We start from the raw sequence: 18,752 nt of genomic DNA, 5'->3' as shown, positions 1-18,752 counted from the left end.
TAAAATATCGCTCCCAAATCTTCAACATTTCGGTGTAGGCTATTAACCCAATGAATATACTAAAGCAGAAAGTTGCTAGCCGTACGTTAGTTAGAAACATAATTTAGAATTATTTTAAGGGTGCACTTTTACTGTGGTTTCCTGCGAGACAACCAGACAAACAACGGTTAGCACTTGTGGAAAAGTTTGTGTTCAATTTGAACAACCTAAATGTTCGAGTCCGCACCCCCTAGCTGCATATTATGATATTTATAGAGAGCGATGCGTGAGAGATTCCCACTTTTTTTTCAGGATTCAATCTTTGACCTTAAGTCATTCCTAATGAAAACTGTTGTAAAATACTCATGCATTATTTAGACTAAGTACAACTTTTCTTAACAGTTGGTGGTCTTTGTGTTACATAAATTGTATAACATTTTTTAGCGTGATGAAACCGTGCATTTCTAGGCACACTCAGATCATTTTTACTAAAATTTAAAATTGACAGCATCCTGGCTGCTTGTTGATTTCCAATTCGCATCCCCCAGATATGCAGCACATTATGAGCGAGTGTTTATCGTTTACTACTACAGCTTTGATCAGATCGGGGGGATAGCAGCGCATGATAAAACCCCTCTAAACAAGCTCCAAACATGGGCGACACTATTGCTATCGGAAGTTCGGGGATTGTTTATCGTGCCAGTAAAGTAAAATATCTATCCCCAAAGATTTTATCATCGCTCTCTCTTTGGGGCTCTCGTTCGCTGCTCCTATTTATCAGACTTGTTATTGTGTTTTTCTTTAACTACTGGACTGCGAAGTGCGGCCTCATAAGTGCGAAAGTGTGAATAAAGGTGGGGATTTTTTTTTATTATCGGACAATTTGGGCCGGAGGTTCTCCGATTTGCATGAAATTTTCACCAGAGGTAGAGCTCGTGGATACATGACCAAAAGTGAAATTCAAAAAAATTATAGTGGCCTATTTTCCCGGAAAACTCTAGATGAATTTTCACGATTTCTCTATAGACCTCAAACTTTGAAAATTCATATCTCCTGAACTATGCATCGTAGAACAAAAGTTTTTTAGTGAAATCGAAAGGAAATTTTCTCAGCAATCTATTAAAAATATAAAAAGAAAAACATTTCTCGGAAAATTTTTCACCATGGAGAAAATTGTCGGAAAAAATGCGAAAAAACTATCGTCTGTATCATGAAAAATTTTCAAAAAAATATGTTTTGTTTCATCAATCTATACTCTAACTTTCGTCCATAGACGCCAAAGTGGTATCTTTTACCGTTTAGGCGACAGAACTGAAAAACCGATGACCACCCGCGCGCTTCCCATAAGTAAATGTGTTCTATTGTGGGCCTCATAACCGTGCGCCAACGGCGGCAGTAATTTACACGCATTGTAAGTGTAACGCAGTAAACCATCCTTTCTTTTCCAGTCAGAAGAAGCTTTTCGTCAATCGGAGCACTCTCCTTTGGTCTGTTGGGTGTTTTGTATGTCCTTTATTCGTAACCATTACTATTGAGACCAACAGTCTTTAATTGAAAACGATCCTAACATTTTGTAATATAGGTTATAGGAACTGACCCTCAGCAAGCATGGGAAAATACACTCACTCACCCGAACGCCACCGATGAAAAATAGCAAAAAATCTGCTGCTATCGAACATTCAGTGATAGCTGAACCGTCCTAGGCGAAGTGTAGCATGAAAGCGTCGAAACCGATTGTGTAAAAGCGACAATCGGAAGGAACGCGAAGAGAAGTGAATACCAATACACTTGTATCTGCGAGGCACGAGTTAATGCACTTAGCATCCATTCGCCGAATGCATTGAACTGACTGAGAGGATTCCTACTCACTGAATCATTCCGTGGTGTGGACTGCCAGTCAGTGAACGCACATTAGCACTCAAACCCGAAAGCCATTCGAACGAAATCAGAATGTAAGCAATCATTCCTGGACAAACATTTCATTGGTAAACATTGGCTTTGCAAGCCGCTGTTGAACCCAATTCAACTCGATCACGCTCACCAATACCACTATCAGGAAAAGCTAATACCAATCTTTCTGATAGTGGGGTTAGTTTGCGTGGGCGGGCTGAAAAGGGCACAACAGCAACGTTTCTGAAAAAAGACTCAAGACTTCTTGGGCCCTTTTCAAATGTTTGTCCTTTGCTTGAATTTTGGTATTGCATTCGACTGATCAGATGCCATTTTTTGTTTCGCTTAGTGCTCGCAGAAGAAGCAGAATGGGCACTGGAAATTGAAACGTTCGGCTTGGTTAAAAAAACGGCTTTCTCGCTCCCGACTGTGCGTGGAAGCGAGTGAGGGAAACATAATAACTGAGTGAGTGTTTCCCATGCTTGACCCTCAGTATCATATAGTTGCCAAGCAAAAAGGATATTTGTGCATACATAAAGTGCTATTTGTAATTTTCTTGCTTTTTCCAAATTTTGTTCAATTTATAAAATAATTCGATAATTAACTAAAAGCGCACGAATAAATTTTCAGTTTTGTTTTCTATACAAAGTGATATATTTGATATAAATTTTGATTGTTCCTTGGAAGAATATAGTATAGTATTTGCATGTATATAATATCAATCAACTGTATAACACTCAGGGACGCTATCTGTGGTTCCATTGATGGCTGCTGTGGAATATTCCACTGCCAGTCAGCTTGCAGCCTCTACAGTTGGCGCCAACCCAACAGCGCGCCAAACTGTATTGAGAAGCGTACGCGCGTAATGAATAATTATTGTATGTTTTGTCTGGCCGTATCGTGTGCCTATATAAGGCGCACCCATTGAATTTGTAAGGATGTAGTTTCTTTCGTTTCTCCACCGAGTAGGCATGCTGCCTCTCAGTGGTAATAAATCTGTTAAAGTGAAGTCGTTCGCTTGATTTGCCGTCCGTTGTATCGTAAAAGACACAATGTAGGAAAGATGTCCTGGCCGAAACAACATATTAGCAATATATCCATAAGATTTCAAAGAAAGTGGATCTTGAGATTTGATTCTTCAAACGTTACCATAATGATTGATTGTTACAAGAACTTCCCGTGCGGCTTTCATAGAGGCTGTTAGCTTTAATACTAAATAACGTTGCTGATGAAGGGCACACAAAACACCCAACTGACCAAAGGAGAGTGGTCCGATTGACGAAAAGCTTCTTCTGACTGGAAAGGAAAGGATGGTTTACTGTGTTACACTTACAATGCGTGTAAATTACTGCCGCCGTTAGCGCACGGTTATGAGGCCCACAATAGAACACATTTTCCTATGGGAAGCGTGCGGGTGGTCATCGGTTTTTCAGTTCTGTCGCCTAAACGGTAAAAGATACCACTTTGGCGTCTATGGACGAAAGTTCGAGTATGGATTGATGAAACAAAACATATTTTTTTGAAAATTTTTCATGATACAGACGATAGTTTTTTCGCATTTTTTCCGACAATTTTCTCCACGGTGAAAAGTTTTCCGAGAAATGTTTTTCTTCTTATATTTTTAATAGATTGCTGAGAAAATTTCCTTTCGATTTCACTAAAAAACTTTTGTTCTGCGATGCATAGTTCAGGAGATATGAATTTTCAAAGTTTGAGGTATATAGAGAAATCGTGAAAATTCATCTAGAGTTTTCCGGAAAAATAGGCCACTATAAATTTTTTGAATTTCACTTTTGGTCATGTATCCACGAGCTCTACCTCTGGTGAAAATTTCATGCAAATCGGAGAACCTCCGGCCCAAACCTGTCCGATAATTTAAAAAAATGCCCAGGTGCGGGATTGCATTGAATCCTGTTGGTGTCTTCAGAGCACTTTTTCTTTTATTTACGAAGAATAAGTCCCCCGAAGACACCTACCCGATTTGATGAAATTGCGCACTTTTATTAGCAATTCCGCACTTTTAAAAACTTCTGCGATAGTCCAGTGGTGAAAGAAATGCGCAATACAACTTGCGATACATTACTAATCACGGACCGCAACAGATGGGATGTTTTGTGTCGCTTGCTTTGATCGTGTTTCAAAATCAAATAAGAGCGAACTTTGCAATGCCTGCATATATATATATATATATTGATTGCTATTCATGCTGACAAATATCTGATCAAACTGTTGGCTGATGAGCCGGAAGATTTGCGCTTTGCGTAAGCAAATTTTCATTTTGCGCGGCTGTTGCTGCATCAAATTGAAAATATTCCGGATCATCTGTTCTGTTTGAGCAGCACACTCCTTGCACACTGTAGAAGTTGGTAGAACCATGTAGCGTACCCCGGGTGCCGGAGAAGATGAAAAGGAAGCATGTGACGTTGACGGTCATAACCGAAGCATTGGTGGACGTGGTGGCTGTTTCCGTGCTGGCAAATTCATAGGGTAAAAAGGGGTCTGCGTTTTCTCGGGGTAAAATAAATTGTAGGGGACCGAGAGGATAACTAACGTCCAGCCAGTTTTTCATTGTTTTCCAATAGTTAGAGGCTTCAAAACACTTTGGTTCCTTGGGAAAGTTTGTTCAGTAAAATAACAAGAAGCATATGAGCCATTGAATAAAATGACGGAAATGGTCTATTTTGCACAGTGATCGACCATATTCGTCATCGAACGCCAGTTTGATTTAAGGCCCAAGTAAAAATGGTGCAAAAATCAAAACTGAAAAAGCAGTTTTCTCCTTTTAAACCAACAAATCGAAAAAAAATATAAACACACAGCTGTTTTATTTGTCCAATAAAAGAGCTGTGTGTTTTTATTTTCTTCGATTTGTCGATTCTAACGAAAACTGGTTTTTTTTTAGTTTTGACTTTAGCATCATTTTTACTTGGGCCCTAAACTGCTGCCTGTTTTGTATAAATCTTTTTTTTTTTAATTACACCTGATCAAGCTCCAATAATGTTCGATATGGCGGAGTTCTGGGCTGTTGGGAGGGTTATGCTCTTTGGGTACCAAAACAGGTTGTTTGCATCGTACCACTCGATTGCTTTTTTCCATAGTGGCGCCTCGCCAATTCAAGCCAGAACAGCACAAGAATGCTAGCTGCCACTTGGGAATTTCGATTGTTTGATTGTTTTGATTACAGCCACTTTTCCTTTGCCTAATAAAACTTTGCGGTATTAAACTCCTGTCTCGAAAGCGGCTTGAAATCCTCCTTCACATAAGTTTCGTGGGAGAACTTCGGATCCTTTTGCTGCGCGAGCAAAGTTTTTAAGGCGCTGCTCCTCTTACTTGGACGTTATTTTGAAAACTGGAAAGCAAAAGGTGAAAAATGATTATAGCAACCATTGGTATATACAACTCGATTTTCAAATGCAGCATTTCAGGTTTTTTATATGCATTTTCAATAGAAATACATCAATTTGAAGTGGACCAATTTTTGCGCGTTCCGGTCTTTAATCTCACGTTGGAAAGCCAGAGCTGCTGGAACACAATTCTCCGCTCCTCTCGGACTTCCTCGTGTCTTGCTCTTGGATATCGTCTCCTGGCTTTAAGACGAGGGGCGTGAAGAGTGCAGAGCGCCTCGTTCCACCAGTATATGGGTTGCCGTTTGTTTGGTGGTTTCCGTTTTCTAGGTATTATTGTGTCACACGCCCTAACCATTGTCCTTGTCAGCTCCACTGCATAGAGATCCGGGATATCGCTGTCTACACGAAGTGCTTCGACGAAAAAGTTCTTGTCGATGGCCTTCGTCTTCCACTGATGCACGATAGTCGTGCGTTGCCGCGCAGTCCCGTCGGCCAATGGCAAATCGGATTGCCTGATGATCGCTATGGGTATACTGCTCACTGACCCTCCAGTTCAAGTTGCCCTCCAGCGATTGGCTGCATCATGTGAGATTCTCGTCATTTTTTCCTAAATGTTCTAACGGTACCTCGTCATTGAACAGTTGGCGATCTAGCAATGTCAGGGCCTCCAGCAAGCTGTAGCCTGCATTGAAGTTGACTCCTATTTGTGCTGGCTTCCGACTGACAAGCTCATTGGTCAATTCCTCTAACAGCATAGAAGCTACCTACGTAGACACCATTGACTTTCGCGATTACGAATCCTTCTTTGGCGCTAGAAACCGCTTCTTGGATGGGGAACCTACTCATCATCTGTATCGCCGGTATTCCCGTGCTGTCCGCCATACAGTTGGCATTATCGAGCGGCACTCGATACGGCTCAGCTATAATCGCAACATTCCACTTTGCTTCCGTTGTTTAGTGCCACAACAGTTGCTGCACAGACAAACAGACGTCACACTTTCATCATTGTCCATCGACCACCTTTTTAACGGTCGATTCAAAAATATTGTAGGTGGCTAATCCGCCACCTGCAGCGCTCGCGTCATTTTTGTTCGTGTTTGACGTTTACACACTACCGCCATCTGTTGGCTTGTCGGCCAAACACACCGATTTTAGCATTGGGCGTATATGTCTTCGTGGCTATGATTTTGATCGAGATTTGTTCTAAGTGTTACGTCTGTTTGTCTGTGGTTGCTGTGTGGTGTCGCAATGATTGAAGCTGATCCGCGTTATCTCCATTACTGTGCATTAGGGTGCCAATGAAAAACGATTTTTCGAATTTCAAAAAATGGTAGTGCTCAAAAGTTTTGTCTCATCGAAAAAAGTCCCCATGCAAAATTTGAGCTCAATCGGACTTCATTAAGTGGACCCCCAAAGCGGTCAAAGTTTGGCTTTTTTGACCCATGAAAAATCTACATACATGAAATTTCCGAAATCGATTTTTTTTTTGATGCCAGATGTCTTAGAAATGCATGAAACGTCGAGATCTGGTGTTATTTGGAAAAAAAATTTTTTTGAAAAAATCGACCTTTTGGGACTGTGAATTGAATTTGAAATGAACTATTTGAATTCAATTGCTGAGAAATTCAAGGCAATAGTATTGAAAAATATCCCATATATCATTGTTGGCCACTGAAAGCATATTATATGTGATATTTCATTAGGGTGGTTCATTTACTTTCCATTAGGGTGGTCCTTTTTGTTAAAAAAATAAATAAAATAAAAAATAGAATTCTTATTGAATATTGAAGACAATAGTATTGGAACATCTCTCACATTATCGTAAGCCATTTTCTACATTTAATATGTGGTATTTTACTAGGGTGGTTCACTTATTTTCCATTAGGGTGGGCCTTTCAGTCGAAAAATCATAATTTGAATGGGATATTGAAAACATTTCTCCAAGAATATTTACAGAGTTCCCGCAGCAATTTCTACGGAGTTCCTGCAGGAATTTTTCCAGACTTCCTCTGAAAAATCATCAAGAGTTCTGTCGGGAATTCCTCCAGAGTTACTCCGAGCATACCCCCAAGAATTTCTTCGGAATTCCTTCAAGATTCACTTCGGAGTCTCTCCAGGACTTCCTTCGGAGTTTTTCCAGGGATAATTTTTGAGTTTTTCCAGGAATTCCTTCGGTGTTCCTTTAAAAGCTCCTCCAGAAATTCTTCCTGACTTCCTCTGGAAAGTTCTCAAGAGTTCTGCCGGAAATTCCTCCTGAGTTACTCCGAGCATATCCCCAAGAATTTCTTTGGAATTCCTTCAAAATTTACTTCTGAGTTTCTCCAGGACTTCCTTCGGACTCCAGTTATTTTCGCAGGGGTTTATTACAGCAATTCTTTCAAGATTTCCCAGGAATTCCTTCAAGCTCCTTCAGGAATTTCTTCGGAGATCCTCCCGGATTTTCTTCTCAATTCTTACGGAGTTCCTGCAGGAATTCTTCCAGACTTCGTCTGAAAAATCCTCAAGATCCTTCAAGATTTACTTCGGAGTTTCTCCAGGGATAATTTTTGAGTTTTTCTAGAAATTCCTTCGGTGTTCCTTTAAACGTTCCTCCAGGTATTCCTTAAGAGTTCCTCTGGGAATTTCTCCAAGAATATTTTCAGAGTTCCTGCAGCAATTCCTACGGCGTTCCTGCAGGAATTTTTCCAGACTTCCTCTGAAAAATCCTCAAGAGCTCTGTCGATAGTTTCTCCAGAGTTACTCTGAGCATACCCCCAAGAATGTCTTCGGAATTCCTTCAAGATTAACTTCGGAGTTTCTCCAGGAATAATTTTTGAGTTTTTTCCAGGAATCCCTTCGGTGTTCATTTAAAAGCTCCTCTAGGAATTCATTAAGAGTTCCTCTGGGAATTTCTCCAAGAATATTTTCAGAGTTCCTGCAGCAAATGTATAAAAGTCCAAACAAATCAGATGTAATTTAGGAAATATATGCGATGTAATGTACCAAAAACAACCAACATGATATTTTTTAAATATCACAATTCCTTTTCTCTCCCTTTCGTTGCTTATCTTATTGCTACTACAACCATTGCAAAATCTAACAGTTCCCCATCTTAAGGGCTCCGAGGTTACAGTTCAGAGCCTTCTCACCAATCACTCTTATATTTTTTTATCTGAGCTTGCACAGATGGTGCAATACTGAATTGGAAAGGTCACTGAGGCTCAATGCTTGATCTCTGAGATGAGTGCATCTGAAATCACGAAGTAGCAAGCGGGTTTTGTATGAGACGAGGACTCCAAACTGGTTCGGACTTTTCAAAAGGACCTTTCTAACAATGAGAGGCTTTCTAGAAAACTCTTTTGTTGTTAACTAAGTTACCTTTACATTTTTCGTCGAACATAACGCAAATATTATGTAGTAGTCCACACCGTAATCTTTCGGTCTGTAGATATTAAGGTTGAAATTTTTACAATGACACCATAATTAAGGAAAGTGGACGAGACTTTTGCGAGAAATCATGGTTTCAAACTATACGAAAAATGATGCACCCTAATGGAAAATGAGAGAAACTCCCTAATGAAATATGTTAACAGTGTCCTACGATGATGTCGCATATCAAATGGAACTAGAGGAGCATGAATTCAGAGGAATTTAAAGCCTCTCTAAACAAAAATGAAGAGAATGGCCTTCGATCATTAAAGAGGTGTTAAAATACTATTGTGCTAAAAAAAGGATCAAATTCAAAATTTCTTGATTTTTTTTTTTTAATTTTCGGCAAACACCAATGGAAAATAAGTGAGCCATCCTAAAAAAATATCACGAATCTAATGAAGGAAATGCCCTACGATGATGAAAGAGGTGATAACATACTATTGTTTTTAATATCCCATTCAAATTATGATTTTTCGACAGAAAGGCCCACCCTAATGGAAAATAAGTGAACCATCCTAATAAAATACCACATATTAAATGTAGAAAATGGCTTACGATAATGTGAGAGATGTTTCAATACTATTGTCTTCAATATTCAATAAAAATTCTATTTTTTATTTTATTTATTTTTTTTTAACAAAAAGGACCACCCTAATGGAAAGTTAATGAACCACCCTAATGAAATATTACATATAATATGCTTTCAGTGGCCAAAAATGATATAGGATATGTTTCAACACTCTTGCCTTGAATTTCTCAGCAATTGAATTCAAATCGTTCATTTCAAATTCAATTCACTCCCCCAACTCAAAAATTTACTAAGTCCCAAAAGGTCGATTTTTTCAAAAAAAAATTTTTTTTCCAAATAACAAATAGATCTCGACGTTTCATGCATTTCTAAGACATCTGGCATCAAAAAAAAAATCGATTTCGGAAATTTCATGTATTCTACACACGAAATATGAAATAAAAAAACTCCAGCTTGCCAACGACAATCAAGGCAGACTTGATGAAAATCGCTAGTTTTCTTTTGTTGTGTACCTTCGATCGTTCTGGACAAACATGGAAAAAGGGCCAAAGTTTTCTATGCGTTTCATTTTCGTTTTTATTGGAAATAGTAAAATTATGCGTATTTTAATACTTTATATTCAATCAGAATAAAAGGTGCTATTGTGACATTACTTTTGAATAAGCATGAATAGCTTTTCAATCGATTTTTTGTCACATTTGATAAAATGCAAAAATATGTTTTAATCAATTACGTGCTTTTATTATGTTTGTCCATTGTTTTAAATCTGGGCTCACAGTGACTGTTCGTGACAGCAGAATCTCGGCTCACCTTGACGTACATAAATTTCGTATCGGTTTCTCCCTCCCAGGTGTTTACCCAAGATCCTAATCATTCAGTTGCATGATGCCTTCGACATATTTGATCTTGTAGAATAAAAACTTTCATATAAACATTTTGAAATCCAAGATGACTTACCAGAATACTAGCAGGCAACTTCCAGTTAGTGAGAATCATACAAAAACTTATACAATATGCATATTTTCAGAACGGAAGCCGTTATATTGTTTTCTAATCCGCCATCTCGGGTTCTAATGAAACATCCTACATTTATTTTCGATATCTACTCGTCGAGCCCATTACGGAAATATTCGTAATTGCTTGATAACAAAAAAATCCACACTGCAGAACCACGAGTCGACAATTTGTGCTTCTACCCTATGCCTTATTATTGTGCTGCATTATCTTCACCGTCACTTACATTTATAAACATTTGCCATACATTTGAACAGATCAGTCCAAACAATGAACCTCACAATTGCATATCTCCGAATGGTCGGATACTGGAGCCACCCCGATCGCCCTTTCCGCCCAACTCAGGCCATCTGTCTGATCGGTGTGGTTCTGTTTTGGATCGTAATTCCTGAACTGGTGTACATCATGAGACAGGAGCCCAACTTCGTTACCTTCGTGAGGAACTTAGCGGAAATCCTCATCATCGGTATTGCCGTTCCGCAAGCCTCGATCGCCTTGGTGCATCGTCCGTTGATCGAGGAAACGTACTCCGAAATACAATCAAGCCTGGAAACAGTTTCAACGGATCCATACAGAGATATTCAAAGAGTAATCAGGAAATTGAAAACGTTCTCGGAGTGGATTTTCAAAGGATATATTGGAGGCGAGGTGGCACTAGCTGGCCCTTACTTCCTGTCAATACCCGTTACGATCATTCTAAAATATTTTATTACTGGGGCTTTACCACCATTACGAGGAGTGTTCGAGGCTGAGTATGGAATTTGTGAAAGAATGTCTGATGAAAAAACTATAAATAGTTACATTCCAGTTACCTTCTTTTCGATTATCAAGCCAACGTATGGCTGTGGTTCATAACCGTCGTTATAAACTTAACTTCTATGTCGTATGTGATTCTATTCTTGGTGTCAAGCCATTGCATCTCTTGGAGCTTGCTGCATAAAGTTTCTGGATTGTTGAAAATAATAAGCTTAAAAATTGGGCGCCTGAATGAGTTTGTCGAGGATGTAAAACGACGCGAGGAGCTTACAGAGATAATAGAGCTGCATGAGGTTGCATACAGAAGTGCTAGAGCTTTGGAAAAGTCGCTGAACGTTTTCATGCTGATGCTGTATGGAATGTGCATTTTGAATCTCTGCGTGACAATGGTGTCGCTTTCTTTGGTAAGTATAATCGATGAAGTTTTTTTTCTTGGATCCTGCTTAACATTCAATCGTAGCCAAACAACGACCGTGATTTACTGCTTAAAATGTTGGTAATCTTGGTGTACATCCTTTTTCACATTTTCGTCTACTCCATGCTCGGAACGGAACTCATGTATTCGGTGAGTAGCTAGAACTATCCTGATTGAAATTCACTTACTGAAGCATATTTTCAGAGCACATTAGTCGCAGAAGCATTCTATGGAACACATTGGTACATGCGATCAGTAAGCGAACAACGAATCATCCTATTTGCGTTGACCAGATCGCAAAAGATGGTGATGCTGACAACGGGGAAATATTTTCCCGTCAATCGTACAACATTTGGCATGGTATGATCAGGATATTACAATGACATATTTTTTTTTTTCAATAAATTCCTGAATTCCACTCTTTTGTAGGCATTGAGAACTGCTTTGTCGTATTTTGCTGTACTGCGTCAGGTTTATGGCGCCCAGTAGGATCTACTCTTCAAATCACAGTCAATGATACACTGAACCATGATTTCCAGGTTTAGGCATACTTAATTCCTTTTCAGCACCAACATCCATCATCACCTACCACAATCCATTCATTCATAATTGAACAAGCATGGCAATATTTATACTTATAAAATTATGTATGAATGTTTTGTGGAATAACTTAATCTTGCATATGAAGTAAGGCAAATACAATCTGAGAATTATACATTGGTTTTTCATGTTATGCAGATTATATCAAGCTTGAGGTGCATATGGGGAACTAGGCAAAATGGAAACAAATGAAATAATACGAAATCAGGTTTCAATTTGGCGCTTCAAATGTTGAAGCACGGTGATACAAGTTTCTTTGGTGAATTGCGTGCCCAACAAGTTCGTCGAAAGCCGAAAGCAAATTATTGATTGGAGAATTATTTGAATGGTATTGCTATGCATCACGGAACGCTATCCTGGTCACGGCACCAATGTTGTGATCACCGAAAATAGCGTTTTGAATAGATCCTCAACGCCTAGCGTGCTTTTGTTGGGTGAAAGAATCGCGTATTCCCTTTATTGCTAAACGGGTTCCGTTCTCCGATTCGAAAGCTTTTCGATGATGAACTTCTTTCACTCAGTTATCACAGCAATCACACAAAATCTTTCGTACACTTTACACGGTTTATTAATTCTCTACACCTTTAAAACTGTCACTTTATTAAACGTTTCACACTACATACATTTATTACAATTTTACTACTATTATAATATCTATTTGGTGACCAGCATGGCGACAAGACTCTATTCAACTATTAAGAAGATGGGTTTCAATCTGGGCTCTTTTATATTGTACCTCCGTGAGAGAAAAATCGTCAAATCATATTTTCTCAGCGTGTTCGGTTCGTATCTCAGATCGGTGGAATTCGGAGGCTTTCGTAAAGTTCAGGTTAAGTTACACTAGATCCCGCAGTTTTGTCTTACGCCTACCCTACTCGTCATCATAGCATTTTTCATACCGTGAACTAACACTAGTGTTGACTTTAACCCTTATTCCTGTTTCATATAGTTGCAATATACCCATACCTCTCTTTTTGTCATTACTAAAAGTAACTGTTCAAAGTTCGACATCATTAATGTCGACGTACTTTTTTAATCTTCTACAAAAATGCAAAACTCGTTTTAAGTAAGAATCCTCCTTATCCATGGATCGCATCACCGCCCAATGGTGACTCCCAGATAAAAAATCCTCCTTCACTAATCAACACCCATGGTGATTGTGGGGATGCAGAGGTACACACGCCATCCCCATCCCAATTGACTTGTCTGGCTCTGATATCGATCAGTAATAATTTGGATCGAAGAACAATAGGGGAACGACTGTAAAAAGTACGGACAACAACCTTTCGACCATTCAGTTTTCTCTCGCTGGCCGCCGAGCGGCGACACTGATGAGTGTATTCCACTCACTGATCGCGCTACGCTGGATTCTCAAATTTCTCAAACTTCAAACACAAGCGCATGGAAGAATGGTAGTCGAAAACTGTCAAAACGTATGGAAAATAATGAAAAACGTAAATTACTAGCAATGGATCATTGAAGGTAGTTTTTGCAAGTGCTTACCGCACCAAAACAAAGGCGCCACTGTATATGGGATTTAACATTGTGACAGCATTGCTGTTCTGTCAAACACACAAGGCTACGGTGGCGCTATCTATGCTTTCCATAGCGGCCCTTTTGGTTATTTTAATGATCCATCACGAACCTGGATCGAAAAAGTAGTGATTAGAAATCAAGCGTAATGTGAATACATAACTTTTTGTGCTTAGTTCATCTTCCATGGTGCTTCCTTTGCTTCAGAATTTCGTTTTTACTACCACTGAAAAAGAGCCATCTTTTAAGTTTTGAATATCGCCCTATTGAGGAGAGAGGCTCGCGATGAGGAAAAATATCAACGTCATATGCAACCCAGATTCCGCTGTCACGTCAACGTCAAATGCAGCCCGTCGTTTTTATGATTAAAAAAGTGACAAGTATTGTATTCTAAATAAACTATTATCAAAAACGCACAAGACTAGTTATTTACAGTATGGCCCATAAATAAAATGCGAAAATTGTTTGAACGTGAATTTAGCATCCGCAGGCGTTATTTTCATTGTTTTTGATAGTGAATGTAATTTCTGATTATTGTAGTATATTCTGACACAACTTCGCTATCCAGGACAATTTTTGTAAAATTTTTCTTACTATCTTAAATAATGTAATAGTTCAAAGGTTTTGTCCGCCCAAAGCTAGAAACAGCGTCTGATTGTCGTATACTCTGATGATAAACTTTCCACTTTCAAAAACCACACTTTATTGTTGAAAATTTTAGTTTGTTCGGTATCAGAGGATGAAGGAGTTCTTAGAGAACGTGTTTTTCATGATCACAATAAAATATGTTGCCAGGGTCATAGTTGTGAGGGCATTTGCGCCTTATAGGTTTGATATGCCTTTATTTTCTGTTAAAGTTGAATAAAAAATAAATATGGAGGCCTATAACAGATTTTAGAGGAGGAAACTTGTTCCTTCGGTTAGAGACAACTTATATCATAACAAGCTCATAGGTTTTGAGCAAAACGGAGCCGCTGATCACACTTATTTTTCTTTTTCTTTCTGGCGTTACGTCCCCACTGGGACAGAGCCTGCTTCTCAGCTTAGTGTTCTTATGAGCACTTCTACAGTTATTAACTGAGAGCTTACTATGCCAATGACCATTTTTGCATGCGTACATCGTGTGGCAGGTACGAAGATACTCTATGCCCTGGGAAGTCGAGAAAATTTCGAACCCGAAAAGACCCTCGACCGGTGGGATTCGAACCCACGACCCTCAGCTTGGTCTTGCTGAATAGCTGCGCATTTACCGCTACGGCTATCTGGGCCCGATCACACTTATATGAAGGTTCAATCAAAGCTCTCCAAAATGAGCCGTTTTTTCGAAAATATGTTTAAGTCTCCAATTACTCAGGTATGAACCAATTCTATCATGTGATATGGGCGTATGCTGGAGACAAGGATTGTGAAGAATCTCACGCTAACGTTGATGTTTTAGAAGCTTTCATTACACAGATATTGAACTCGACGTCCACATGATAAAATTTGAAGGTATGCTTCCAATTCCTCTCTGGTAAGATGAAAGTAACAGATAAAAATCATGTCCAAAGCGAAAAATTGAGTCTAAATAGATTAAATAATACAACTATTTAATAATATTTGTGTTTAATTCACATTTTCTATGTAAAAACTACCATAAAACATGAGATGACAATTTTCGCATTTTTTTTATGGGCCATACTGTATAATGTCTTTGGCATGAAATTTCACTCAAAAGGCCATTTATGCTTTGGTGTGATGCAAACTCAATAGTTTTTACTGAGATGTTCATGTGAGAGTTTGAATCTGCTAGTTAGATGTTTCTCAAAGTCTTAAAGTTTTCCCAAATCCAACAACGAAGCTTTGTTAGACAAAATAACTTAAAAATTTCAAATATCAGACATCTTAGTAACGTAGTATGTAATGACAATACTGACTAGACAGCTTATTTTTTCAGTATTCGGCCTGAACTCTAAGTCCCGAACACGTCGATAATGCCATTGTTGCCAAGATTTCTTCTTATCTGAAATTCATATTTTTTATCATTTTTAAACCGTAAATGACAACACATATGAAGACGTTTCTCATTTCAAAGCTTTTAATGATTTCACCGTCCGATGAGATGTTTTACAATCCTTAAAAATTCTTTCCTTAACTCTTCAATCAAAGTATTTGTTGGTCTCCAGTCTCGTGAAGCAGAAGTTTGGATTACTATCCATACATCTGCTTCATTACGGTAAAGTAAGAATACGTGGTCTGGAGAGTCTGTAAATAAAATAATACATTTTTTTTGGACTTGAGTATGATAAAACTTGTCAAATCAAATACCTTTCCGAACGAATCACGATTGATGTAGAAAAATTTCCCAGCAGTTAGGGCTGTCATCCTCTGTGATCTTCCCAGCACAAAAAGAACTTTCCGTTGCTCGGAGACGGTCCATTGGTACCAGGGAACGTCGTAAACTGCATCTGCTACGGAATCACTCTGAAAGAGATTCGGTTGGCGATCAAAAAAGTATTTACCATCAAAGTGGAATACTCACAGCACTTATCAGTTCCGTTCCCAGTAATGAGTACAACATGATGTGAGAGAGGACATACGACAACATGAGAACCATTTTGACCAGTAGGTCTCGGTCATCGATTGACTGCAATTATGAAAAAATACTTAATTTTCTAAACAATGCTTATTGTGAACCTACCAGAATCAAAACAATAAGTGCGATGCAAAGCATTATGATGCATGTTCCAAACTGAACCAACATATAAATGTTGATAACTTCCTCCAGCAAACGCACGCTTCTGCAATGCAAGAATGAGAGACTCTCATGCTTTCTTGAGTTATGAATACGTTCAAAGACTCGATATCGACTCATGGAACCATACAAAAAATATAACTTTCTGGCTTACTGGCTTACGCTCAAACAGATTTCCAGATGATATTTCCATGAGTCGATAATTCTTTCAATATCGATTCATGGGTGTTGACAGCAGTGGCTTACCTGAGGATTATCTCATGCATTTTTATTATGTCCGTGAGCTCTCTCGATTGAGACTTTTCATCCGAGAATGTGTTCAAATAAGACAACCTTTGACCGACAATTTTGAACAGAGCTGTAGCATGATGAATCAAACTCCAATGTAGGCTGTTAATCGAGACAATATCTACTGATAAAAAGCACAGTAGAATACCGCCGACTATGACTACCAGTAACCATAACCATACGTTGGAAGTAAAATCAAACATGTAGAAGCTATGAAAGAGATACCATCATCATCTAATTTCTCATCACTTCATAAACTACTTACTCTGATTCAATGATAGCATGCAGCGGAGGTAACTCTCCACTCTGTATGTACTGAGTGAGAGTCAATACCGGATTAGCCAGAGCGTATACCAACGTAATTATACCTTCAAATCCCACGTAAACTTTGAAGTAACGATCCGTAGATGATCCCAGATGAGTGACCGTGGAAAGCAACTTGCTGTCGACGTTGCTAGCAATTGTGTCCAGCGCGAACCGCATATTTCCGTACGATTCTTCTAGTTTCGATTGATGAACGATTGTGCTCCCGATGAGGAGAATCACGTTGGCGATAAGTAGACACTCGACTGCATTTCTGGCGACAATTGCAAAGGTGGGCTCCTGTCGGACGATAAAAATGATCTCCGGTAACAGGAGCCACACAAAGAATAGCACCATGTAGCCCAGTGGTTTTGCAGTGCTTCGTTTTTGGAAGGGTTGCGTCCAAAAGCCCAGAATCTGCAGCAGCCTGATAATGAACTGCATGGTAATATCCTACGACTCGACACAGAAGCAGCTTTTCAAATATAACTCTACATTTATATACCTTTCCAGGACAGACGGTGGAAATTGCTTGATTCGAACCATTACAAATTTGAATAGAATATGCACTGCCAGACGTGCTCTGGTGAATTATAGAAAAGGGGATACCGTTTTGATTCATATTACGGACAGCTTTTAATTCCGGACACTCTTCTTTGTATGGGAAACATTTCACACGAAATGTTTCAATTTTTGCCGTTCAAAAGTTCGCACTTTTGTAGCTCGTTTAATTATGCGTTTTTCATCGATATCTCTGAAAATTAATATTGCTCAACTACATTACACGTTTGTTTAGTGGTTTAGCTATTTCAATTGATGATTTGACTTCTCGATTTATGATTTTCATGAGCTGTCCGGAATTTAAATCAAAGTGTCCGGAATTCAAGGCAAAAGTGAGGAAGCGTCCGGAATAAGAATCATGGAAAGTCCACACATTTGTATTTATTTAAAATTATTCACGTTGCAGAATTAAAATCTTCGCTCACAATTCGAAAGCTATGTGTGTTCAAGGCTCGATAATGCGGAGGAATCATACAAACTGATTTATTTTATATGCTTTTTGATCAGTTTTACTTCTCTGAGTCCTTAAGTGTCCGTAATATGAATCAAAACAGTATTAGGATCGTCGTTTAAAACGCAGATTTAAGTCCGATTCGTGGCGACACTGTACTTTTTCTTCGATTTCTACGGGGCTAAGTTTCTCATGATATTATGTATGGGTGTTTGACATAATGAGAACGTTCATTATTGCAGAAATCATTGTGCGAAACGTTTGCTCTTAATGCTAAATTGGTCAACCCCCTACCATGTTTCTACCGACCTCATAGTCCACAGCTTTTGGTCAATTATATAAATTATTAAAATTAATTTTGGTTTGCCAAGCCGTTTCAACCACATGTGTTTTCCATCAGTTTATTAAACAGTCGTATAAGCTCTTTCAGGCACCGGTTGTCCTATCTGGAAAGCAAGAACGGGAAGCCTGCGTGCAGATTTTGAAGCAGGATCTTTGGAGGCAACGAATGCAAGAATTCTGCCAACAAGAGGAAGCCTTTCACTACTTCTGACAGAGTGGTTGAGAGGCTAAGAAAACTCCAGGTCTTGTGTTGCTTTTAGGATAACGATGATCCAAGAAGATAGGTGGGTAACGAAATCTTAAGGTAACGAATCCACACTTTGAATATAAATTTTCAACGCGGAGTGCTGCACAGTGGCCACACTGCATACAAATGCTGGTCAAAAGTACAATTCTCATTCAAAACATTCAATAATGCTAATTATTTGACAAAACATAATTTTGAGCGAAATAGTCGCTAAAACAGAAAATCGATATTTCATTTGACAGAACTAGTTTAAAACAGCATATTGTTTTTTTAATTCAATCAATGAAATCCATATCCTGGTTAAAACTAAATGGAACGTTTTTTTTTTAAGTTATTACTTCATATTTGGATG

General features: G+C 38.7%; 2 protein-coding genes across 2 annotated transcripts; one reads left to right on the top strand and one right to left on the bottom strand.

Annotated features, from left to right (window-relative positions):
- The first annotated feature begins 10,434 nt into the window (after nucleotides 1-10,434).
- On the top strand, nucleotides 10,435-12,056 carry LOC5573335. Its single transcript, XM_001654505.2, has 5 exons — nucleotides 10,435-10,922; nucleotides 10,979-11,330; nucleotides 11,387-11,491; nucleotides 11,546-11,701; nucleotides 11,771-12,056. Exons 1-5 carry the CDS (start codon nucleotides 10,441-10,443, stop codon nucleotides 11,828-11,830), a joined length of 1,155 nt encoding a protein of 384 aa, XP_001654555.1. The 5' UTR covers nucleotides 10,435-10,440; the 3' UTR covers nucleotides 11,831-12,056.
- Nucleotides 12,057-15,199: 3,143 nt separating this feature from the next.
- On the bottom strand, nucleotides 15,200-17,256 carry LOC5573334 (odorant receptor 4-like). Its single transcript, XM_001654504.2, has 6 exons — nucleotides 16,762-17,256; nucleotides 16,455-16,706; nucleotides 16,155-16,254; nucleotides 15,996-16,100; nucleotides 15,782-15,937; nucleotides 15,200-15,718 (listed from the first exon to the last, which is right to left on the bottom strand). The coding sequence occupies exons 1-6, from the start codon at nucleotides 17,241-17,243 to the stop codon at nucleotides 15,665-15,667; spliced, it is 1,149 nt and encodes a 382-aa protein (XP_001654554.1). The 5' UTR covers nucleotides 17,244-17,256; the 3' UTR covers nucleotides 15,200-15,664.
- Between the last annotated feature and the right edge of the window lie 1,496 nt (nucleotides 17,257-18,752).

The sequence above is a fragment of the Aedes aegypti genome, chromosome 1 (genome assembly GCF_002204515.2).
Source record: "Aedes aegypti strain LVP_AGWG chromosome 1, AaegL5.0 Primary Assembly, whole genome shotgun sequence".
Taxonomy (NCBI): domain Eukaryota; kingdom Metazoa; phylum Arthropoda; class Insecta; order Diptera; family Culicidae; genus Aedes; species Aedes aegypti.
This window is presented reverse-complemented; position numbering and strand designations above follow the sequence as displayed.

Coding starts and splice junctions, on each gene's coding strand:
- LOC5573334 (XM_001654504.2), bottom strand. CDS start 17,243: ATGCAGTTCATTATCAGGCTGCTGCAGATTCTGGGCTTTTGGACGCAA. Junction 16,101..16,154: donor CACTTATTGTTTTGATTCTG/GTAGGTTCACAA, acceptor TCATAATTGCAG/TCAATCGATGACCGAGACCT. Junction 15,938..15,995: donor GAACGGAACTGATAAGTGCT/GTGAGTATTCCA, acceptor AATCTCTTTCAG/AGTGATTCCGTAGCAGATGC.
- LOC5573335 (XM_001654505.2), top strand. CDS start 10,441: ATGAACCTCACAATTGCATATCTCCGAATGGTCGGATACTGGAGCCAC. Junction 10,923..10,978: donor CGAGGAGTGTTCGAGGCTGA/GTATGGAATTTG, acceptor GTTACATTCCAG/TTACCTTCTTTTCGATTATC. Junction 11,331..11,386: donor CAATGGTGTCGCTTTCTTTG/GTAAGTATAATC, acceptor ATTCAATCGTAG/CCAAACAACGACCGTGATTT.